At 38.2% G+C, this 25,726-nt stretch overlaps 1 protein-coding gene across 2 annotated transcripts in view; it reads left to right on the top strand.

Moving 5' to 3' along the window:
* NKAIN3 (sodium/potassium transporting ATPase interacting 3) overlaps window positions 1–25,726 on the top strand; it is a 374,993-nt gene that overhangs the window by 181,078 nt on the left and 168,189 nt on the right. For both annotated transcript variants that reach the window (XM_075141783.1, XM_075141784.1), the window contains exons 2-3: window positions 3,681–3,818; window positions 12,819–12,899. In XM_075141783.1, coding sequence (XP_074997884.1) covers window positions 3,681–3,818; window positions 12,819–12,899 — 219 coding nt within the window. The remainder of the gene's footprint in view (window positions 1–3,680; window positions 3,819–12,818; window positions 12,900–25,726) is intronic.

Genomic DNA, 25,726 nt, shown 5'->3' with positions numbered 1-25,726 from the left:
TATATAAAAATAAAGAAATACAAGCAACTTTCCCAATCCCAGATAAGTACCATAAGCAGTAAGCTGTAGACTCGTGTTTCTGCTTGTGCTCTCTTTTTGACTCACTAAATACATTTTTTTTTTTTTTGGCCAGTGACACAGCTTCAAGGAGAAGCTCTCCCCCTTGGTATCCTAACGGACAGGAGGCGGGAGGAGAGGAATAGATACCTCAGTAGGCAGCAGGAGAGGAAATCGAACCTTATTCTCTGTGTTTGTGGCGGGTGCCTTTACCACAGTAATCCATAAAAAGACTAATTATTTTTTATATGTGTATGTCTATCTACGGTGTGTATACACATTTGTACAATCATCTTTGGGAAGATACTTGTGGCCACTGTGCTATTTTGTGGGAGCCCAGTCCTGCTAGACGTGCTCAGAGCTTGCTTGGCAGATATCAAGGAGGTACACATGAAGGCAAACGATGTATCTAATCCAGTTTAGGCATGAGCTGAGTACCAAGCCTGTTAACGTGGGTCTGTTGGCAAAGTGCAGTGGCTGTGTTCGTTGACGTTGCAGTACTATGTCCTTCAGGCATTTAAGGTGCTGATCTACATGGCTCTGCAAATTGCTCCTAAGGACCAGTTTAAGAAGGGACACATACTAAACAGCTTCATTCGTATCTGTGCTGCAGACTTTTATCTTTCAGACAGCTCTAGGTGTTTCAACACTATATAAAATGTCTAAAGGTAGCCATCTCTTGCAGCGAACCATCTATATGAAATTAATTTCCTCAATACCCACTCTGGCCAAGCCCTATGCCCTCTACACCAGCAAATTCACATATGCCTGGCGAAGAAGCGAGGCAGTGGCATGCCATTGTGTGTGCTAATGAGCTGTTAGAGTCCTTCATTATGTTAACTTGGCTCATTGTGACCAGCGGTCTTCCCAGACAGTTCACCCATGCCCAGGGACCATTTTGAGTAGGTAGGTATGTAGTTTGCATGCAGCTGCCCTGTTCCAGAGCCAAGGACACTTTACTGGAGGCAATCCAAAGCCAGATGCCTTCAGTGCTGGAAGCTTTATAGGACACGCTCAATTTATTGGTGCAGGTGAAGTCCTAGGCTACATGAGAGTTTCAATGAATGTCAGGGCAGAGGTGGCTGATAAGCAGATTCTAGTCTGATTTGGCAACTCCATCCTCTGCTCACTTGTAATGTCGGGGCAATGTTGGGGCTCCAGGAAGAAGACACATTGTCGCTGAAAAATGGTGGTCTGTGGATTATTTAGGTGCCTTGCTGACCCTGGAAGATCTCCACCTGTAGTGGTGGGAATGAAACAGGCTCTGGCTTAGTCATGGATGTCATAAATGTCTTCCTATGTGATACAGGACAGGACTCTTGGTACATGGTTGCTAATACCATAAACTGTGACTTCTGCCTGTGCCAAAGAGTTCTTGAGACTCTCTACCATCTCACACATGGGATTTGGGGCACTCTTGTACAGTACTGTGTGATGTATCCTGTGGTTTAGGGAAGCTACAGGCAGGGGTATTCCCAAATGTGAGGTCACCTGAATTGCCTGAGGGAGGACATTAGAGAGTGGTAGAAAAAGCAAGTGATTCTGAGGTGTGAAGTCCCAACTAGGCCATTAGTGTGACGCTCGTGAGTCTACTACAAGGTGAAGACGTTACAAGAATCACATCAGGGTCACTGTTGTTATGTACCAGTTAGGACGCCCACATACTTCCAGGAAGGTGACAACCACACCGTTAGGCATTGAGGTTCCATCTGAGGTCCATGTAAATATGTCATTTTCTGGACCTGGTCATTAACTTCTGTAGTTCTTTTCCATATCTAGGGAAGAAAACAAATTATTGATCCAGATGGACAATGAGTTAAAAAAAGAGAGGGCAGAGTGTGACAAAAGCAAGATAGATAGCTCATGTCACATGAGCCAACAGCTTCACTCACATGGGAGTGGTGTTCCCTCTGAAATTCTCCCTTACCTACAGCACGAAACAAATAAGATAATTTCTGTTAAGATAGGAACATCATACCTGTCCAAGAGGATAATATAATTTTAACATTGTCTGCTGTGTGATAATTTTTCATATATATATACTGAGCCAGATGTTTAGCTGATAAAAGTCAATGTAACTTCACTGATTGCAGAGAAGGTGCACCAAGTTGATGATTCAATCTTTGTTCATTTAATTGTTTAGATTTACCATATTTATTAACCTCAGCATAGAGAACGTGGTTTTCACGACTTGCGTAAGGGACGATTTTTGTATAGAAAAGATGGATTCTGCTCTCAGTGACACCTAGCCCCATCGTGTAGGTGAGGCTTGAATGTGGCCATTATGTGTAAAATGAAATGTTTTATGTGAAATACTCACATATGATAATACTTTGGTTGGTATTCATAGGGCCATGCTTACTCCATCTGTCTCAGATATAAATATTTTAAGTTTATATTTCAGTAAATTTTAGGGTTTGTAACAATGTAGTAAAATCAAGTAGATGTGTAATAAATTCTAGTAAGCACAGAAACTCAGTTGTTTCTCAGTAGGGTTCTGTTTAGCTGCTCAAAAATGTCTTGCTATGGCTGGAAAAATATTGAACCAAGTTTAAACTTCACAAGTGTGCTGCTGAGAAAGTTGATTTTAGTATCTTTAGAACAATAGACTGGATTGTCAAAAATGAGTAACAAATGTGTTTGCAGAAGAATTTTAATCTGGCTTTTTTTTCTTTTTTTCTTTTTTGCTTAACATTCAGAAATGCAGAATTACCTAAGAACCACATGCTGATGCAGGGATGAAGGTTGATGCTTTTTAGCTTCCTCCATTTCAACACCCAACTAAATCCACACCCGAAATGCCATGAGGACAGTGAGAAGAGAGCCATTAGGCTGCCACTGTGTCTTTCTGATTTGCACTTGCCCAAAGTAACCTAGCAGCTTTTGGCAGAGCGCAGATAGCTCATTTGGCTGTTAGTTTTGAAGCAGCTTACTCCAAGGTCTTCCAAAATTTTCTACAGCCTTTCACCCCCTGAGCCTAGCTCCATGCCTCGGGAGGTCCCAGCAGTCTTCTTTGATTCCCTTTAATTAGGGGACTCCCAGTAACATACCCAATAGCCACAACTGGGACTCCTCTGAATCTGCTCTGCCATTTTTGGCCAAAATCTCTCACCTTTAGGAATAGATTGAGGAACTTGCAGTCAAGCCTAGTTGAGTCTAAATCTAAGAAAACAAAGACCTGAGGAAGGGAGGGAGCATGATGATAATTCAGTAACAACAGCAAGGTTCGCATGGCTTTGCTCAATCTAGGTGAGCCTCTATTTAAGAAAAATTTTGTATACAAATAAATATTGTCAAACCTTAGAGTTTCCAGCATTCAAGAATAGAATAAAACTTGTCTGTGTTTGGTTTGTAGAGATAGTTTTATATTATATGAGGGGTTTACAAGTATTTTCTTAAAGTTTTTCCAAGTGTTTTTTCATTAGGAGAACTGCATGCTGACTAGTAGTTATCTTCAGATACTAGTGTACTGAAACACTGACAAAAGCTACACCCGGGAACCGTAGTTTCAGAATTTTGCCGTACTTCTGCCTGGTGAAGCCTGGTGCAAATAACAAAATATCAAGTGTTCTGTCTCACCCATAATTAAAAAGTGGATGTTCTGTTTATGTGCTTTCTTACAGCTGGCAGCATTAGAGAGACAGATCTTTGACTTCCTTGGTTTCCAATGGGCTCCTATCCTTGGCAATTTCCTACAAATAATAGTTGTCATTTTGGGTTTGTTTGGAACCATCCAGTTTAGGCCTCGATATATAGTTGTGGTAAGTCTCATTTATTATCTCTTATTTTTTGCAATTCATTTTAAATCCTGTCACATTACAAAGCAGAATTTTCTTGGCCTCAAAACACCAGATGGTATTTCTGTAGAATCTTTAGAGATCTCCATGTCTTTTTGCAAATTTAGGACTACTGAGTGGCATTTCGGAGATTTTGGAAGCTATCAAGAATGGGTAACCTAGAGGAAGTGCTACCGAAAGTATGACTGTGATACAACTTCTTAGTAAGATTCTTTAAAGAATGAAATATCTCGATGGGTCATGGGAACATTTACAATTAGACTATGCATAAAAGAAGAAAAGAAATACAAATTGTTGATCTCTTTGTAATAGACTAGCAGAATCAATAGCCATTTTAAAAAAAATATTTGTAATGGTCAGATTCTATTTAGCTACATCTTCGTCTTGAACAGGGAGAAGCAACGACTGTAGAAATTCCTTTAGTCCTGTGACCCATGGGTTCCAAAGAAATCCCCTTCTTACTTACATCTAACTTTGCCAAGACCTGTTTTTATGGCCTTGACCCTAAATTGTTGTAAATTTTCTCTGGTGCTAGTAACTTGAAGCTTCATAGATTTTTTCCCCATGTTCTTAACATAGCCAGGAATAAAAAAAAACTTTCAAAGCTGTGAAGGAAACTGCCAACAAAAAATATCCCTTTTCCTCCCCCACAGTCTCTCCTGAATGGATGAATATTATGTCTTTTCCTGGCAGTGTCTGTATGTGGAACATTTCAGTTGTGTTGTCAGTAATGGATTTTAAGAGGCTGAAGTTATTTTTTTTCCCTCACAAAAGAGTGAAATAAATGTCTACTGGGGAAAACTCATTAAAGAAATACTTAAAAAGCTTCATCTTTTCTCATCAAGCCTGGAATCCTGTCATTCTTTGTCATGTCTTAAAAGAAAAAGTGAACAAAAAGTGCACCCAAGGTTCTTTATACTCACATTAGCTAAGCTTCACAAGCAGACTATAAGTAATTGAAAATGGATTGATGTAAAATGTTTTATCTATTATCTGTGGTTGGAGCACTGGGCAGCAGTGTATATACATCCATATATTGATGACTCACCTTTCTGCTTCATGTTCTCCATTTTATACATAAGACATTGGAAGCAAGTGAGGGTAAGCATCTGTAAAATTATGTAGGAAATTTGCGTCTGAAGTCGCTTGCCCCTCAGGTTCAGCACTGCTGTTCAGTGGTGGAAGCTCTGCTTTTGTTTTCAAATGAAACACAATAGATGTTTCTATGTCTTTTCCAATGTAAATGAACATTTTAGACTATATTAAAGTTGTTTTAAAGCAGAGGTAGAAAACTCACAATTAAAGAAAGAAACACCTCAACAAGATACTTAATCCTCAAATTTAACTGAACTCATATTCTGATTTAACTTTAAGCATATATTTAAGAGTTTAAGCTATAGCAGGTGCAAATACTCACTCCTTGGGAAGATCAAGACTTTAAAGAAGCTTCTATCCCTACTAACATGAGGTTCCCAGCAAAGTAGGAATAGTTTGAGCCAAATCCTGAAGTCTGAAGAGTGAAAGTGGACAAGTTGCCTGGAACCAGCCTCACAGCTCAACACCAGCAGTCGGGGGTGGCTTGCACACCTCCCTATTCCCACTGTTCTTCTCCCTGGCTGAATACTTCTCCAAACCCTCTCCACCAATTCTGGCAGCAGTTAACTGGACCCTCCACTAAGCCAGTTCCACTCCTAAGCTGTCAGAAAACCACCCTTGCAAAAAGTAGAGGGTTTTTTGCTAGATCGGTGAGCTGAATCCAGTCTGTGAGGTTCCCGATGGGTGCCAGGGCCAGCATAAGGCAGGGATTGGGACTGTGCAGTCGTGAACAGCAGTGCGGAGGTGGAGGGGAAAGGAGGAAATGCAATACTTCCTTTGTTACAAGCTACAAACTTGTCAGTTCAGCCTCTTGTCTAGCTTCACCCTCAGGCTGAATTCAGTGAATACCTCAAGCCAGCATACGCAATAATTCTCCCTTTGCTCAGCTGTGCCGTTCCTTCATTTGCACCAGCACAAGCGCCAGTTCAGCCACTTGATAAACTATCAAACCAGAACAGATCCAGCTGAAAAGCAACCATTTTCTTTTTCGGTGTTAATTTAAGTGCCAGTCAGCTTTCTGACCTCTTTCACTATTAGGCTTGTTCCAGCAGAAGCGAGGAGGTGCGAGAGGGGAAACAGGAGCAAGTAGCCAGAGGAAGGGGAAAAATGCATGGAGCCTTTCTGCAGCAGTGCAGGGTTACACCAGATTAAAGTGCTCGTTGAGCTATAGTCTGAGATTCCTCCAATAACATACACTCCCCAGAAGCTGTGCTTCCTAGGGCTGTCCCAACCGCAGCTGGGCTTTGCCAGCTGTCTTCAGAAGCCCGAGAGGAGTCAGCGGTACGGACAGCAAAGACCCCTACCAGAGCCAGCTCCAGGTTGTCTTCATTAAGGCAAAAGGGAATCCGAAGGCACCTCTCCCAAGGAAGGACATAGACTGCCTCCCTGCTTCTGAAACCCTATAGAATCACGTTCCACCTGTTAACAGTGGAACTTTAAACTGCTGGCTTCAAATATAAAGTCTGTTTAATGCAAATCTTCAGTAGGGTCCTGAATTTCAGTATTACTTAAACACAATATGCAGAGACATTCCTACATGGGCTCTGAATAGTGAATTGGGTTCCAAACTCATTGAGAAGTTTTGTGGGCTTCCAAGTCCATATCTGCACCCTCAGCCACGTCTAAGCCCCTGGATATGTTAGTGGTTGGTGTCCCACATTTGAGTGAGAATTTGGTTCTGTGGCTCTGGCGAAAGAAATATGTTGAGTCCTGCTTTTATGTACTCCGACTGCTGAAGCTTCTCGTTTAGATTAAGCTAAATCCAGTTTAACTGGAAAAGTATCTAAATAGTTCAGGAAAAGTATGCTTAGTATCCATTGTCTTTTCCTTAAGACTTCCCTGGAAATCAGTTTTTGCTGGTGCATATGATCAAGATATAAAAAATTGAAGTAAAGAGAGAATGAAGTCAGATACAACAGTTTACTTCTGTAAACTGTCTGCACAAAACTGATCTGGCGCATGTGCATGCAAATTGTCCCCGTGATACTCTATCACACTCTTGTAGGGGATCTTGACTTAAGCTGACCAGCTCTAGGGTCCTTGGTTTGACTTCAAGAGAAGGTTTTTAATCTATCTTTTGTGCATTGAAGGCTGTGCCTGAAGGTTTCCCTGACAAGAGAACTTACATAAAAGCTTTCACTTTGCCATCCTATGCTGCATATGTCATGTTCTCTCCCCTCAAAATCTAACATACAGCAGGAATGGGAAAGTAAGTGAATAAATGTGTTACATGTAGGGCCATAACATGAAGCACATCTATACTGCAGTCAAATATGAGACTGTAGTTCTGCAGACAAAACTGAGCGGGCTTTTGGTGCAGGTACCTAGAGCCACGTAGCTCAGTGAGGGCTGCGATAGAAGCTGGATAAACACAAAAGCAGCTGGCTACCCTTCAGATATAGGACTATAAGGATGGTGATTCTGAAATAAATCTGGAATTTCACTTGCTCACAGGTAAGCTCATCTGAGTCCTCAGAGCTTAGGAAACACATCGAGAGAAAGGGAGCAACTGCATTAACTCCAAGTGTCCTAATTAGTTTAAAATCAATAATTATTTCTAATAGTTTTTGTATTAATTTCTAATTTAGATCAATTTTTGTGAACAATTTGTCCTGTCACTAAGCAGATGTGCTATTTTCAGTACTTGAATATTTTGTGGCTGAATTAAATCAGTGCAAAGTTCCCAGGGGACATAAAATTGCAGAGCTGATTCCTAATTTTCCTGTATTTAGCTCATTTGAAACTTACGCAAACATTTGCGAAGAAGAAAAAACAGCTACATTTCAATTCTAACTACGCTATAACATACCCATCACGCAGCTCTGCTGTGATCCATTTCCATGTGCACGCTTTTCCTTTCTTGATAGAACTTGCTATCACCAGCAAGATTTTCAGGCTGTTAAAACTGATTAAAAATGATGACAGGATACTTGTTAGAGTTGGGTTTTTTCCCCCTCTCTTACTTCTGACATGGGACTTCAAAAATCTTCTGAACGATGAGTCATATAGCTAAGATTGCTCAAACCTGACCCAAAGCTGAACATAAATGTATTAATGAACAGTGAGAGATGAAAATAATACACGTAAATAGGGGGAATATAAGGTGGAAATCTCTGCTTTTCTTGCCTTAATTTATTCCATTAAATAATATGATACATAGACAATGTGTACACCTGAAAAGCCAGGAGGCAGTTTCTTAAAAAAAAAAAAAGGGCAGAAGAAAGGCTATACAGGATATTTTACACAATATTCAAGCAAACGTTATACACTCGAAACATGTGTGTGAAATATTTAGGCATCCAAAACTACTCCCTGAATATCCTTGCTGGTAAGTCCTGAGTTTTTACTGTTCCATCATGTTGATTTGTGCCACTTTCCTTGTCATCTTTCACATATATGACTAAGTAGGGCTCTGTAAGTACCGAAGCCTCTGAGGCACAGCCGGGTATTACAGGGGACGATCTGACTCAGTGGTTGCTGCCTTTCCCTTGAAGTACCCCTGAGTCAACATTCATTTCCCCTAATGCCAAGACACTGTCAGAGGAGTTGCTGCACTTCAGAATAAATATACACTTGAGACAATTTATTCATTAAAGCTAAACTTATCCCACAACCCTTCTAATATCCAAACTTAGAAATTTCCCTTTTCTCTCTTACCTTTCAGTTTTAGAAGCCATCCTTCACATTTTTCCTTAACCTTTCTTTTTGCCTATCTAACACTGATGATTTAACTGTAGAAGTGGTTGTATTTCACTGGTATATGAAAGGTATCTCTGCATCAGTTTCAATACGACCTGTAGACTCAAAAGGGGTATAGAAATATCACTGTTCTAGAGAGGCTGGCATTAAGAAAGGCGATCTGAAAGGAACCTACTGGGTTGAACAATAATTTAATAGCCATTTAACCTTTAAGGTTTAGACAGTACTCTCTCCACATAACTTATAAGACTCCAAATGCTTCCTCACACCACATAGTATACAATCCTTAGTGCAAAAGTCCAAAAGCAAGAAAGTATACATGGGGAAAAATCCGCAAAGATTATCACCAGTGTCCTAGGTCCTTCCAGCAGAAGGAATCTGTTAAGTGAAAATGTCCAGATGATTTTTAAGTAGTACATCATATGGGTTATAAAATAAAAAAAAAAAAACAACCCTTCTTATTGATTCAACCTGTGTGGAAAATTTCTTCTTCATGTCAGATATGGTGAGGGTTGTGATGCTGAGCATAAGACCAGCTGAGCCGGGGAGGGGACTGAATGTGGGTGGCCAAAGAATTGGGGCGGAATGGCTGGGTGTGGTGGGGTAAGAGCGAGCAGACACAGCAGGACGATCAGGGTAGCGTTCGGGTCATGGGATGGGAGAGGCTGAATGGCAGGTCAGGTCATGAAACAGGTTAGGTGAGGTTCCTTGGGAGGGAAATTATCCCTGAAGTTCAGTGTGAACTTGATGCTTCACACCCTAACCATTCCTCCATTGATAGCAAATGTCTGCCAGCGTGCATGACACCTTCCCCTGCCTGTTGTCCCTTCATGCAAAGGACAACAACCTGGGGCTGCAGGCAGTTTCTCTGCTAGCTCAAAGGAGAGGTCTTCCTAATGGATCTAAAAGTTAAGGCTCACGTAGCAACCCAAGCAGGTGTTAGTGTGATGCCACATAATGGAATATTGTTTTGGTTTTTTTTTTTAAACCTTGAAGGCATATACATACAAATTTACACACATAATAATCAATACTACACATTTTTCAGGAAGAAACACTCAAAAATTAAGAAAAGCTATTATTAAAGCCCTCCTGTGTAATCTTAATGTGATCCCTTTATATATTTGCAGTTTTGAACTGCCTGGATGCATACCAATTTTTTTCTAGGGGCACCTCAGTTGCAATAGAAAGGACAGACATTTGGGGGTTTTCTGGTGATAGCAGCTATAGAATAGAAACCTGATTTGCAGAAAACAGAAGACATGGGAATAATGAAGCATGTGACAGCAAGAATAAAAGAATTGCTTTTGTTGTGAAGGCTGCTCTGGGTAGCTGAGTTTTCTCTCTGCTCTCAACTACCAAAACCTTTTTTGACACAAAGTGAGTCACTTAAACCAAACTTCTCACGTGCTTTGTTTTCCCCTTGCGTTCTGGGTTCTTGTCTTGAGACCCTCTGGTCTGATTTGCAGAAGCGCTGAATGCTTAGCCACAGGGAGCTGAACACCGAGCTTATAGAGTGCTGTATAACACCAAGTGTTCTGAAAAATGAAGTCTTAAGCATCTCAAGTTGGATGCCTATAATGTATGAATACTTCTGAATGTAATCTCTGCATGTATCAGAATATCATTTGTATTCTGAGAGCTGTATCAACATAAAATAAATTACTTAATGTTTGTGCAGCTCTCAGACATTACAGCGATGAGCATCTTAGAAAACCTCATGAGGAAATTAATATTCTGTCCTCAGAGCAGGGTCTGAGTGACAAAGAGAAATGAAGTATTGAGTTAGCTGTTCATAAAATGTACTGAGTAAGGTAGGGTCTTTTAAAATAAAAATATACCTATGATGATTTAATTAATGTTTGCATTCTATTGCACATTCATAAAAGAGAAAAATTAAGATTGCAAATATAACCAGAATCCTGACATTTCCTAATTTTGCTTTCTTGCTTTTGCTGTTTCAAAACTTTTCTTTTAATGTAGCCTTCCTGAAGTACCTATGACCTTGTACAAGGAAAAAATCTGCTACTTGCATAACCAAAAAAATGCATTTTCAAATGTGGAAAATAACTTTTTTACTTTTAAAAATTGTATAATAGTAATTACTGAATATGTAATTTTATGTTCTTAAAGAAAACAGAACCTAAATTTATATTCCTGCAGTTCAGTGAGGGTTAGGAAGAGCCTCTCCCTTACACAGCAGCTGGGTTTCAAGGTGCACACCTGCTTTGCACCTGCACTTCCCTTTCAATAATTCTCACAGCGGATAAGGGACCAAACAGGTCCTGACTGTGTAAAACAGCCGAGCGTGGCCTGGGAAAGCACGTTCAGACAGTTTTTGCCTTCATGGTTCAGAGTTGTCATTGGCGCCCATGGGACAGAGTGAAGCCATTAACAGATTTGGCTTGGCCTGACAGATCAAATAGGTTTCCTGTTGTTGTGATGACAGATTTCATTCATGGACAGATAAAAAAATTCTTTCTTAAAAAGGGGAATTCTCCTCAATATTCTGAAATCTGCTTTTTCTGAGCAGCTGGGCTTGTATTAAGCATTCATTAATTTTGAACACTCTGCACCTAATGTTCTGAGGACATACGTTGGAAAATCAGGAGCTTATGATGAGTTACTACAGAGTCAACAAATGTGGTAAAATGTGATATCCTCTTTTAAGTTAGTCTTATCAGTAGTACAAACCTTATACTGCTCACAGATCACAGCAGCTTTGTCTATTTTATAATAACCCAGCCTTCAGTTGCCACACTGCCCTTCTCTGTAAGGCAGAGGAAAGAGCTCGGGAGTGTTACTCTCGTTTTGTTTATTAATGACCTGCTTCTTATGCCATAGCCATCTTCAAAGTGCCCAAGTACCTCATAAGAAATTAAATTAAAGCAGTTAAGCTGTTTGGTTTACAGAAACAACTGTATGCATGTGGGGGTAATTAAAGCGGGGAAAAATTCAACCCTCTTCACCTGAACCTTTCATTATACATCACAGGGAGGGGAAGGAAGAGGAGAACATAACCCAAAACTGCCCAAGAAAGCCAAGCTGACGGCACCCGTGCAATGGAAATGGGAGCCAGCATATTGTAGGTTAGGGTGTTGAGCTTTACTGAGTATAAGCAAAACAATAGCATATTATCTTCACCTGGTCACAGCTAATTAGACTTGCAAAGGCACTTAGCAGCAGTTCTCCATTGTGAAGGTTATAAGCACATAAATGCAAAGTGGCAGTGCTGCTGCTCAGTGCATTGTTCAGGTGGGTGTAGCTCCAGCATGGCTGAGTGCACTTACCCCATCAGACAGAAATGCTTCTGGGGTGTACCCCTTGGAGAGTTAATTGGGTATAGTTTACAGTTGCATATAGGTAAAGAGTGCATCTGTAAGGAAACAGTGCTAGTCAATTATACTGACAATTAAAATGCAAAAGATTATTTAAGGAAGACAAATTAATCTCCCATTCATGCTGTGGGTGGAATATAAGTTCAGTCTTGCACTAGGGTGGGACACTGAGGAACCCGGAAGAGATATGGATGCATTCACCTGTTAAGGGCACATTGTAGGATTGGGTTCATGACCACAAGGGCTGGAGAAGTAGTGAGCTATTTTTAATGTAATTAAAATACCTTTTGCTGAAAGACTCTTAAGAGATCAGACTTAGCCTTTACCTGTTTGTTTTTGAAAAATACCCGAATATCAGATCAATAGATCTTCTGTTTTATTTGATAGTGTTTTGTTCTTGTGTTTTTCTTCATAATATTTAAATATTATTTTAATAATATTTGCTTATTTAAATTACTGTGCTATTCTGGAATCTCCATTAACAGAGCTAAATCATGACTTATGAATGACTCACAGTTGCCCCAAAAACAGTGTTTAAGTCAGCATTTTGGACTTAATTGGCATCAGTAGGGTAGTGTAAAACTGTAAAGAATAAATCTGTTTTATTGGTATGTATTTAGAGCAGCAATATTGGATTTGTAATTTCCTATGGTTCTTAGGGGACTTCTGCAGGGAGAACTCCTTTTCTGAACTCTCTGCGCTTGTCTGTTCCCAGAAGAACAATGCTTATTGATATCAGGTTTTTTATTATTGATCTGCTCAGTATAAAGACCTCTTTCATCTTCACGTTTTATTTTTCTGTCTTTTTGCTTTCATCCGGCTTTGTGTTTAGTACACGGTGTGGACTGCCCTGTGGGTCACCTGGAATGTTTTCATTATCTGCTTCTATTTGGAAGTAGGCGGACTTTCTAAGGTAGGTCACTATCCTTCTTCAGGTTTATGGGAGGGTGTTTTAACAGCAGAACTCTCAGATTTTAGAAGGCTAGAACCACAGAGGAAAAATGTGGTTGTTTGAACATACAATTTGATCTTCGGAGTTCCCCTCTGATGAGAACTCTGGTGTTTGAACTTGTCTCCGATAGTAAATAGTCATGGGTTTGCAGTACATAAATGCAATGAATCTGAATTACAGCTGCCTTCTGAAGTACCATCTGGGGGAAAAAAATAAAAATGTTATTCACTGGAAAATTTGAGGTTCTTTTTGATTGTTGAAAAACAGACAATGTCATTTTGGTTGAATTTTCAAGTGTGTATGAAAAATGTATCTAAATTTCTGAGACTACTTTGAAAGCAGCTAAAGAAAATTACTAAGAAGGTTAATGTAATAACTTGTTGAGCAAATTGGTCTCACGGTGAGAATGTTAATTCTTTATAAAAAAGAACAAATGACAAAGGATGACTTTTTTCACATCTGAATAAAACTTTCCTTTAGATGATACTCAACGCTTTAGGTCACTGATTCCTTATTCAAACCTCTGGGTAGAGCAGAAATGTTTGCTGGAAGTATTGAGATACATGTTGTGTTCATACAAGGTTAGCATAGATTGTATTTAGCATTGTATCTACAGTGAGTTCCGTACAACATCTGCAGGTTTTTACCCTCCTGTTAGACATAGGTGATATTGATCTTTGTTCACCACATTCATACTTAAATGATTCCAGGCACAGTATGCCCATAGTGCAAGCAGATTCTGGTATTATTAACAGAATAAATGTCCCTGTTATTAGTTCTAGATTTAGTGATATGAACTACATCCCTGTTGATTCATACAGTGCTTTTAGAGAACATCACTCAGTTCAGATGAGAACATTTGTCAGCTACATACTTTTTTGGGTTCAGCATTAAAACTCCTAGCTTTGGCTGACAACAAACAGAAAACTGGTGAAACTGATTTAATAAGAAATAAAATTTAATTTAGTCAGTAAAAATTCCATTAAAATTAAAGCTTTTAGTGCTGGATTCCTTTGGTGATAAAATCTCATAATGAAAAGCTACAACAGTTTATTTTTTCTCCATATATGATGTAGTTCACCAGAAGTCATAGGCTTGATGAGGAAATTAGTGCACTTCATAGACAATCAAAATAAATGATTGTATTGGTATGTTCTGACTTAAAAATCTATTAGATGAATGGAAGAGCAACACATGGAAGCGATGAATGCCCAAAATAATTGTTCGTTTTCATTATATTTGTTGTTCAATCAGTTGGGTGATGACTGTTTTTATAGTGACTATTATAATTTTATAGATAACTAGTGTTTTTATTGAAGTGCCTCGGAAATGAAGCAAAACTTTTAGTCTGACCCCTGAGTTTGTAAAAAATTTGGATTGTCTTTCCATTGATTGCAAAGGATTCTGATCATATCCTTAGTGTAAGGGGATTATAAACCAGCAGGTATGAATAGAAATTTTGTATCTTCTGGTTTCACCACTGTGTTTCACTTTTAGGTCTTCTTACTTAACATATATGACGAATCACAATGCAGAGAAACAGTAGCACAAATATTACTCAGCAAAAAAAATCCCTTTTATTAGTATGTACTTCAGCTGATCTCAGAATTTTGGTGGAATTTTAATCTTGTGGTTTATAATTACAACATTTGAAAAGTAGTTTCCCAACAAGGTGATAGACACAAAATTATTTCCATGGAGGTTAACTGCTCTTGTACAGATTATATCAAAGGCACCAGTTTCGAGAGCAAGCTACTAATGATAAAATCAAGAATTTTGTTCAGTAAACCATGGAATTTGGGGTCCATTTAATGCTGTTTCTGAAAACTATGTTAGAGATTGTGTGGTCATCAAGAGACTGAGATCTTTTTGCACCATATGCATAAAATCCTGGGTGTTTACAAATTGATGGGTATTATTTGACACTGACTTAATTGGGACCCACGTTTTTCCTAACATGCTAGCTTAAAAATTTCATCATTGCTTTCCATTAATATGTTCCTGTGTGTCAGGCATGATAGAAGGGTGCTGTTATCAAGGTATGTTAGTGTGGTTGGGAAATCAACCACCACCAGAAGATTTCCAAGGATGGCTATTTTCTCAGCTTTGAAATCTTGGCAAGGAATATTCACCTTTTATCTTGCTATTGTTCTATTTTTCTATTTTAAAAAAGGTTTTATTTCTGAAATGAATGCAGATTGATTATAATTTTTAATTTCTGTTGGTGTACTATCAGGGAAAATTATGATGCTGTCTGGCAGCTGACTGATTTCTGTTGGTTTGTTTGTTTTTAAGCACTATTATGTTTATATTTGCTCTGACCAGAATCAGAGTTAGCTGCTGCTTGGAGTCCTGTGAATATATTAGGTCTTTTATTATGAATACTATCAGAAAATATAATCTGGTGCAAAAATAAATGGTCATTTTAATTCAATGTCTTCACATGGAGTACGCATGCAATGTGGACAGACTTTTCAAATGTCCTAACAGGACCCCCCCACTGCTGAAATTTTGCTCAGATCTTATTCTTGCAGTGGAAAGGAAGATCTCAAGATCTCCTTTGAATATTCTCTGTTTGATTTCTGCCAAGAAGTTCGACTGTTTATGGAAAATTTGAATAAGAATAAGAAAGATGTAGGTAATTTAGGCCTGTTCTTTGCTGTGAGAGTTTGCAGGACACATTTTTCCTTCAGTTATAATGCATAATGTTCAGATTTTCCTGGTAAACTGTTTTTTGGGTTTTTTTTTTTTTAAAGGAACACCTTGATATTTAGTTTAAAGTTTATGGATCTAGTACACCAAGATCTTTAAACTTTTCCTGAGAAGGAATGACAAAAACTTCTGCCACCTACCCTCCCAGTGTCAAACATGATGTATGTGACTTAATCCTTTCTATTATTTCAGAAAAGTATGATTTTCTTCACAAGAGTGACATGGAAAGCCTGTATAGTTATAGTTTAAAATATATTTCACGTTTTAAAATCATTTGTCAAAAAAAGGCAATTTCATACATACACAAATTCCCACCAAAGTTTGTTTTTAATAATCTGGAGGGCCAAACTGGTAAACCTGAGGGGAGGAGCTGGTGGGGAGGGGTAAGCTGGGAACTGGAAGACTGTATGCATGGCGTTGTCGAGCAATTCACTTGGGTTTCAGTCCCTGCTCCAACTAATATAATATTATTTTATATAAAGAAGGAAGGCTTCACAGAAGATCAGGTTGCTCAAAACCTCATACAACTTGGCTTTGAACACTTCCAGGGAGGGGGCATCCACAACTTCTTTGGGCAACCTGTTCCAGTGCCTCACCACCCTCATCGTAAAGAATTTTTTCCCAATATCTAATCTAAATCTACCCTCTTTCAGTTTAAAACCATTACCCCTTGTCCTATTACTAGACTCCCTGATAAAAAGTCCCTCCCCACCTTTCTTGTAGGCCCCCTTTACATACTGGAAGGCCACTATAAGATCTCCCCAGAGCCTTCTCTTCTCTAGGCCAAACAACCCCAACTCTCTCAGCCTTTCCTCATACGAAGGTGCTCCAGCCCTCTGATCATCTTCACAGCCCTCCTCTGGACCCGCTCCAACAGGTCCATGTCTTTCCTGTGCTGAGGGCTCCAGAACTGGGTGCAGTACTCCAAGTGGGGTCTCATCAGAGCAGAGTAGAGGGGCAGAATCACCTTCCACATTTTCAAATGTGCTTTAGAGAATTTTTTTTTGCTTCTTATTGTCTTGAGATTTGTGTTTATGTCTGTATGTTGAAAATCATCTGTACTTTCAAATGTGGCAATTAGAACACATTTTCATTTCAAGACATAGAATAAGATACAAACAACTAATGAGACCATGTATGGATGTAGCAATCTGTCATCCTGCAGCAGAGGATTAAAAGGTCATGTTACAATAGCAGCTTTGTTTCTCTCATACAGAGTGGTTAACACTAAAAATTATGCTTTCAATTTCATAAAAGTAGTAAATGAAAATACAGGCAAATTTCATTTTTCATACCGGCAGTTTTTTCACTGTTAAAATCAGAAATGAAAAAAAAAATTAAAACCTAAGTTAACACAAACAAAAAAGTGTTCAAGGCTCAAGGCCATGAGGCTTTGAGCAACCTGATCTCGTGGAAGGTATCCCTGCCCATGGCAAGGGGCTTGGAACTAGATGATCTTTAAGGTCCCTTCAGACCCAAACCATTCTATGCTTCTATGGTGATTTTATGATTCTATGATGACACTAGCTTCATTAACGTTTCCCCTGAAGCCAAAGGAAATTTTCCATATGTTAATTAATAAAATCTTTTTTCATATTTTTTTTTTCCTAGTATTATTTACTTTTATCAATAGAAGTTCAAAGTCTCTAGGGCTCTCAGCCAAATTTATTAAACTGGAGACAGAACTATAGACTAAACTTTTATATGGATATATAGTCAGAGGACAGAATTATAACTCTGTTAAAATTAATGATTTATTCCATCCAAGGACAAAATGGACTAATAAATTACTTAGTAAAATGCTGTGGGAATAGTAACTTAGTACTCTTTCCTAAACAAAATCTTGTACATTAGAATGGGGGCCAATCGTGTGGACTTTATACTGGCTACTTCTGGAATCCAATTTATTCCATCTGGTGCATGTCAGTCAATCCTTAACTGTTGTACAATTGTATCTAATAATCTCAAATGGAGTAAGTTAAGCTCAAACCCAATGCTATTTTGTAATTAATAGAGATGCTTGTGTCTTTTTTTTTTTATGTGAAATGAGAGCATAAGCATTGCTTGAATTTAGGCTAACAATATGAAAGAAAAAGTGATTCTCATTCTAACTTGTGCTGATATAAGTGAGAAAATGGAGACAATTATTTTGGCATAATTAGCATTATAATTAGCTCTATGGCTGCAAAAAGCTGTGGACAAAGTTGGCAGCATCCATAGGAGAGCAAGAAAAAGTGATGAACTTAAAAAAATAAAACCTATATGAAAAATCAGTGTGGGGGGAAGGATTTCCTCAGTCTAAGCAGAGGGCTGAAGGTAGGGCATAGTGCATCTACTCTCACGTGAGTGATTTTTATGTGGAGGAAAGTGATCAGATTTTTTTCATATCCACTGGGAAAAAGGGCAAGAAATAATTTGCTGAGCATGTGGCAAAGAAGATTTAGTTGGAGGTCAGGAGAAGCTTTTTAATAGTAAGGGCACTGAATAGGATCTAAAGCTGTTATAAAGCCTCATAGCTGGATATTTTGAAGAGTGAAGTAAAGACATATTGATGTGCGATGATCTAGGTAACTCTTCTGCCCCGCCATTTTTAATCTATAGAAATAAGCCTCTGTCAAGTTAGTGTCCATGGATGGTTTAGGGTAGGAGTGTTAAAAAACGAAAAAGGAAGTACAAGTTGAAGACTCAAAACCTCATCTCTAATCAACTCAGAGTCTTATTAAATTCAGCAGGAGCGGCATTCCAGCTGGGGAACTTGGGGTGTCTCTGCCTTTTCTTCCCAGCGAGCGCATAGGGACGCAGAAAATGGGGGACCCCAGTGGAGGCTCCAAGGTGGCTGACAACAGTTCTTGAGCGTGCGCAGGTGGGGCTTTGCTGTTCAGCTGTGTGACACCAAGGGGGAGGCGATGCTGTTATTGCTGTTCACTCCTGATAGAGATTAGGCATCTGTTACAGATAAGAGTCATGCGCTTTCTGTTCTATTGATGGATTTTTAATTGAACACAAATCATTGCCTTTCACAGCAACGCATCCTTCACTGAGGACAATGTGAGAGTGATAATAGTATATTTCTTCGCTGCTGGACATGGTGCATGCATTCATGTCCAACTCAGCTGAGAATTTCTTCCCACACATCTCTGATTCATATCGGTTGCTTTTGGTCAGCATCCCTCTTGGGCCTTGGGAAACTACATACCCATTACCTTCTTATTCTCCCTGCTACTATATGTCCATTTGCTTCAGCTAATGCCATCAGCTGCTACTAGCTGTGATATGCACAATAACGGATCACGCTGAAGCAGTGGATGTAGCTGTAGGCATTCTGCAATTTCTAGACATTACAAATGACTAGTTTTATAGCAGTAGTTAAATATAATCCCTTCCTAGCGTGTGCGCTAATAAAATTCAACTTGCAGAAATTAAACCTGATGAAAAGATTGTTTTCATTTCTTTGAGGTTTGGACCCTCTGGCCTCCTCCTCCTTCCCCAACTTTATTATTCAAAAAGGGTTTAAAGAATTGTTGTTTTAAAAGTAATGTTCCAGAATCTTCTCTGACATGGAAAAAGGAGGAACGCTAATTAAACACCATTTAAGTAAATAGAATTAAACTAATATAAAGGCAAAGAAAAACAGACCCAATATAAGTTTTAATTCCTACGTCATATAATCCATTTAATTCACTTGGCCTTCACTCTTTCTTTGAACCAGCTCTCAGAAATAATGGTTTTTAGAAAAACAAACCAAGTTTTTAGAACTCGTTGCCTCCTTTTTGTTATTCTTGTGCCCTTTCATACAATAGTGGTTCCACTGAAGTCTGTTTGCTAAAATATGAACTTCTGATATGACCTTCCTTAGGCAAGCTGCTCCTCCCATCCTGCTGCTCTCTCACCATAAAGAGAAATAATCTCCAGGTTCAATTGTATTTAATACTTTTCCATAATGTTCTGTTCAAACAACAACCTTTTGAATTTTTAATTACTTTGGCAATAAACCTGGAAACCAATTTACTGTGAAGTTATGCAGTGAATATTGAACAGAAACAACATTTCAGAGCTTCAAAATAATAGCTCTGGCCTTGGCTGGTATTAGGTACCGTTAATCATAGATTCAGTGTTTTGGTGGTGTGCCTTTTAACGGTATTTGCAAACAGTATTTTTTGATGTTGTGTTAGGCTGACATCAGTACATGCAGGAGCAGAAACTGCATGCAACAGTTTCTGTTTGGAATACAATGACTGTTTCCATGAAATTAGCCACAAACTCTGAATTCATAATGGTGAAGCTATGGAAAAATGCATTATCTTTGTATTTGCAATTTACATTTCTCAGCCAAAAAAGGGAATAACTACACATTCATGCTTGCTACTTGAAAATAAAACTAAAGGAATGCTACCTGCAGAGTGCTTAAGATGATGACTTAATCCATGCTCTCTTTAAAAAAAAAAAGGGGGGGGAGGGGAGAACATTAAAGAGCAGAAAAGTATTAATCTGTTAGTACTCTAACATTCAAATCAGTGCACATTCCTCCAATTCAAAATTTTCAACAATGAACTAGCTTCGAAGACTTCTATTTTAACTTAGGAGACTTTGTGGTTGTTTTTTGATGTTCCAGATTTCACATAACAAAAGTAATTTTTTATTCAGTCTGTTTCACTCTACTGTGTAAAGCTGTAGCATCATGTAACTTTTAATGAAATATATGCTTACTCTTGGAAGGAGAATTAACATGCAGCTAGCTTGGTGGCACAATTTGAGCATAAGGTCATTTTGGAAAAAAAATTATGTGGAACAAATGGGACACAGATAAATGCCACCGTCACTGCAGAATGTGTCATTCTGATGTTAATTAGTTTGTTTAGGTGATATGATCACATTGCTGAACAACTTAATCAGGAGTACATTCCAGATGGTGCAAAAATTGAATTTCATATCCTTTCAGGTGACATTTACAGTGGTTCATAATATTATATACAATCAGCACCATTAAAATATGTTTTTCAAACAGAATTGGTGTTCTTTTATAACCCCTTGATGCTAAATTCTAAGGTTGATATTTGGAGTGTAGGCCACCGTCATCTTCATTGGTTTAAATAACTGAGATGATATCTCCGTGGCTTTTTTTTTTAATAATCCATGGTTGATTGGTTTTGGGAATGATTGGTGTGATATATATGGTTAACTAACTGCTACACAGATAAACTTATTAATACAAACATCACATTCGTATTTGTTTGAGTTCATTAGCTTAATTTCTAGGATCTTGAAGATTTAAAAAAAAACCAAAAATGCTAAAATGCAGCCTCTCAGGGAGGAGGTAAGTAGCTCAAGTAGCTTGCAAAATTTCTCCAAAGACAGCTTTGGATATGTAAAAGAAATAAGGATGCAGTCCTAGTCTGAACTGCGTCCTGTGATGCAGGAGTGCGTGCTGCAATGGCTAGTGATGCCGAGAGGGTAAATCCCTGAGTACCTATAGTGTATCCGTGCCTGAAGCCCATAACAAAATTTGAGAAAGGATTGGGTATTTAGATGTAAAACAAGAACATACAGAATGAGGAGTCAGAACATATAAGGTCAGGAAGGACCATCCAGTCATCTCCTCTAACCTCACATGTCCAGAAGATCATTGAATATTTTTTTTTTATTTTCCCTGTGTTCAGTTTAATTTTAGTCTCTTAATCTAAAGCATATTTTTCAGAATCACAAAGAATCCATCACATTATATGACAGTTCAGTTGTGATTAATCAGCTTCTTAAATATGTTTATTTATTATTTGTATATGTTTTTTCCTCTGCTCTGATATATTCAATGCTTACTTCTTGTGAAAGGATTTAAACACTATAATGAAATCATGTTTCAGTCTATAATTACTCATTAGATCAGGAGTTAGGATTTTGGTATCCCAAATCTCCAGCACATGCTGTGACTTTTGTACTATTAAGAGTCCACTTAGTTTTCCACTGTCCCCCCCCGCAGTTCACCCATAAGGAGGCGGGTGAATAGGTGTTGCTGTGTACCTGCCACATAAGAGGGTAAATGCCCATCAAGGATGGAGAAGTTGAATTGAGTAGCTTGTTTGTGGAGTGAGGAAGGGAAACTTCTCCGAGTCATGGTTTCGTTGTAAGCAAGTATGGCAAATCCATCTGCAGATAAGGGTAAACCTAGGTTCAATTGCTCAGGGTATTATTTTACCTATTTATTGACAATTTGATATATTTTGTATCGATTGTTATGCTTTTATTGTAGAAAAAGGGAAGACTGTTGGTGTGATTTTTATTTTCTTCTTTCTAAATGTGATGTCCTGGCAAAAATGCAGTGAAAGATATTTTGATTATTTCTCTAATTATATTCGTGTTCATACATTGGATCAACCATATCTACTGTCTGTCCAATATCTACTACATGACTGACTGCTGTGCACAGATTTTGACCCTTATGTGAGGCAGTATACTTATTTTGGTGCTAGCATGGGCTCTATTTATTGCCAGCTAAGGTCAAATTTATATTTTTTGCTAATAATTTCTGTATTTTCATCTATATTTTCCTCCGTTTTCCTCTTGTTGTGTATCCTTTGGAGTTTTAGTTCCTACACTGGCCAAGTAAAGAGTCCTTCCTATTTATGGGACAGTCTGTCATTTCACCTGTCTTCTAGTAAATATTTGCATTCAATAGATGTCCAGTTTTAAAACAGTTTTACTGTTTTGAAGGGAGTTTTGCACTGATTCATAAGTTTTTGTAGTTTTTTTGGTTTTGTTCTGGTTTGTGGTTTTTTTTTTTTTTCTCTTCCATTTGAAGACAATGCTTGCTTGGAAGAATATGTAATTTTATATAAGTTTTTTGTAATAATGTACATGCAAGACAGTCCTAGACCTTGATGAAAGTACAGAGGATTTATTGTTGGTGATAGAATCTGAAAAAGTTCTTCCTAGAAATAATGATACTGAATTGCGTTGGAGTTTTAAGTATGACAAATGCTTCTTATGGAACTTGATAATAGTGTGACTTCAGGCTATTAGGTAGATAAACGTGTAACATGGGCCTGTCTTTGACCTGGAAAAGAAATACAAGAAGCTGGCGATTGCTAATCATCTCTAGATGTCATCCAGGTGACTGCACTTGCATCCTTTGGGACTTATGAACGCTGCCTAATTTAGGGGAAAGGCAAGGGAGGATCCAAGTTTGTTTTATTTTTCATAGATCTGCATTCGACAACCAAGGCGATTTCACTAACTACATAGAGCCTGTGTATCCAGCCAGAGATTTCCTGGTTCTTTAGGATTTTCTGGCCTAAAGTATCAGCATTAGATGTGCATAGACTTAAAGTTTCTGAATTAACATCTGCCTTAAATGACTTTGCTTCAGGGATCTGGTGTAGGCATTTTGACATTTTAAGTCTGGTGAGTCTACCTGAACCTGACTTTCACCAGATTTTTCAAAAAAGCATCTAGAAGAAAATTTTGCCATTCAGCTCCTATTGAGTGGTTCTTTATTGGTGCACATTAAGGGGTACTATAGGGCAGTGTCCCTGCCTTACTCCCACTATTCATTTCTTTTGAAGGCTTCAGCTAACAAAAAAACTTCCGTTAGTTCAATAGCATACCTTGGGTAAGCCTTAAATATATTTCCAACATGTCTGTTTTGACAATCTTTTCTTTTGTAGAATGCTTAACGTTTATGTCGTGTTAGTCTGTCTTAATTAGAAGGCGGCTTTTGATTCTGTAGGTCATAGGAAGCAGTCTCTTAATCTTTGTGGTTTGAATTTTGGAGCAAGTTTATCTCCTAAATTTGGTTCCCGTGTGATAATTTATTTAACCTCCATAAGAGGAATGGTTTTTGAGAACTTCTTTTCAATGCACTAGGGAATTGGAAGGATTGTTCCTTGTCTGGATTATTATACTCTCTTTCTTTTCCTTTTTCAGCTGTCCTTCAGGGAAATTCCTCGCTCATGTTGATGATGTGACTGAGTTCATTATTCATGAGTATCAGCACTCCTTTGAGCAGACTTTTTCAGTTTGGATTAATGGGGAAAGAGCGAGAGAATCCTTTTGGGGATTTGGCTGCCCTCCTGCCCTTTGCTTTGCTAGGAGGTTTATTGTCAGAGTGGCTTTACTATACCAGGAATAATGTTGGGTCTTTTTGACCTATTCAGTCAAATGGGGAAGGCAGAAATGTTGGAAGAGAAGTCACAGTGATGGCAACAGTGCTTGCGTGAGACTGTCTTCCAAGGGCAAAGGCTGTTTATGAATAATTTGATTGCCTCTGTGTTATAGCAGCATTGCATTCTGTATACTTAGATTCCCTCTCTGCTTATATCTTTAGAGAGCATGTAGAAGTTCTTTAAGATGTTGTTTTGGAAGAGCTTTTCCATTGCAGGGGGAGAATAAATTATACCCGTCTGCTGAGAACTGCTGCTCTGTGTTACTGCTATGGATCTTACTTCTGCATGCTTGGAAGCAGCTTCTTTCTTTCTTTCTTTCTTTCTTTCTTTCTTTCTTTTTTTTTTTTTTTCTTTTACCTCCTTTGGTAGATCAAGAGATTCAGGTTTGATTTAGGAGTTTTCGCTGAAGATTTTCCTTGTTTATCTCAAAGATGTTTGAAGGCTTGGACTTTTTTTTTTATGCTGAGACAGTTTGAACTCTCTAAGCTGCCTGCTGAACCCTCTGTCTAGTTCTGCTGCGAGGGGCATAAGTGTTATTCCTAAAACCCAGATTACTTCTTTGCAGCAGATATAACACAGTTGATTCATTTTACCTTTATTTTCTGTGAATTATGGATGATAATTTTACTTTTCAGCTTTATTTTCATTCAGTTCTGTAGTTTTCCTTGGTTTGATAAGAATTGACCAAACTACTGGCCAACATTCTCATGGTCAGTATTGCCAGGGCAGATGATTTTCTTTATGAGCCATCTCATCTTGACTAAATTAATGTTCCTTTCTCTTTACCTGTAACTGAGGCATTCACAACTGCTTCTTGTTTTTTCCACTTCAAAGGTGGGTTGTTGGATAAAAGGCTACATTTGGTGAGGAAAAAACTGTACGTGTCCAGCTGTGAAGAAACTGATTTCCACTAGATCTTCATCTCAAATATACTTGTACATTGTTTAACTTCAGAGCTGTTGGTGCTGTTGTGGGACTATTTTCATAGGCTTCACGTCTACCCTGAGTTGCAAATATGGTTTGCTTCAGGGTATCTTCCATCTTTATGTCTTGTTTTTCACATGAGCTAGCTATTATTATTGTTAAATGTTGTAGGCATATAGACATTGTGTATACCCTGCAAACATTAGCACAGTCAGTGTAAATAGTTATTTTGGAAAAGCCAGTGATATAAATTTCTTAATCACTTTTTAATTTGTACTTCTTGATATTTTTATCTATTTTAGGTTTAGTTCGTATATTTTTTACTCTTATGAATCAATTGTCTACCTGATGATTAGTTAAAAATATACTTTATATTCTGGTTTTAAAACTGCAATTTCCTATAAAAAAATTAAATGATCTTGTGGTATCATTTTCTTTGAAAACTTCTTCCTTCACTCTGATATAATATGTTAATATTTGTGAAAATATCTACATCTTAAAATGTGCTTGAGACACAAATTTTCGTAGTTTTAATACATAAAACAACCAAATAGTTTTAAAAGGTTGTTGAAGAGTTTTAAAATGTTCCTAGATGTTAGCAATGACATCAGTATCCTAGGATTTCTTAATTCCTAAATGTCTAAGTAAGATCACTTTTTACATCTGTAACTAGGCAGCTTGCTTAAACATTTTGGGATCATACTAACTTTTATCCAAACGTTCTATCTTCTAGGATGCAGTTTCCAATTCTGTTGCGTGACTTGTATTTCCTGCTTCCAGGCTATATCACTTTGCTTGTGCCTATAATTTAATGGATTTTGTTTCACTGATCCCAGCTTACCAAGGAGTCCAGATGGCCCTGTACAGCTGCCTGCCTTTTCGTTATTTACCCTCCTCCCTCTCCTTGTGTCATCTGCAAATATATCCACTACAAGCAGTGATTTTATATTTACTTTTATACCACTGATGAAAACGTTGAATAACATCAGACCTTAC

The sequence above is a fragment of the Calonectris borealis genome, chromosome 2 (assembly GCF_964195595.1).
Source record: "Calonectris borealis chromosome 2, bCalBor7.hap1.2, whole genome shotgun sequence".
NCBI classification, from domain to species: Eukaryota; Metazoa; Chordata; class Aves; order Procellariiformes; family Procellariidae; genus Calonectris; species Calonectris borealis.
The sequence above is the reverse complement of the archived record's forward strand: the minus strand, read 5'-3'. Positions and strand labels throughout refer to the sequence as shown.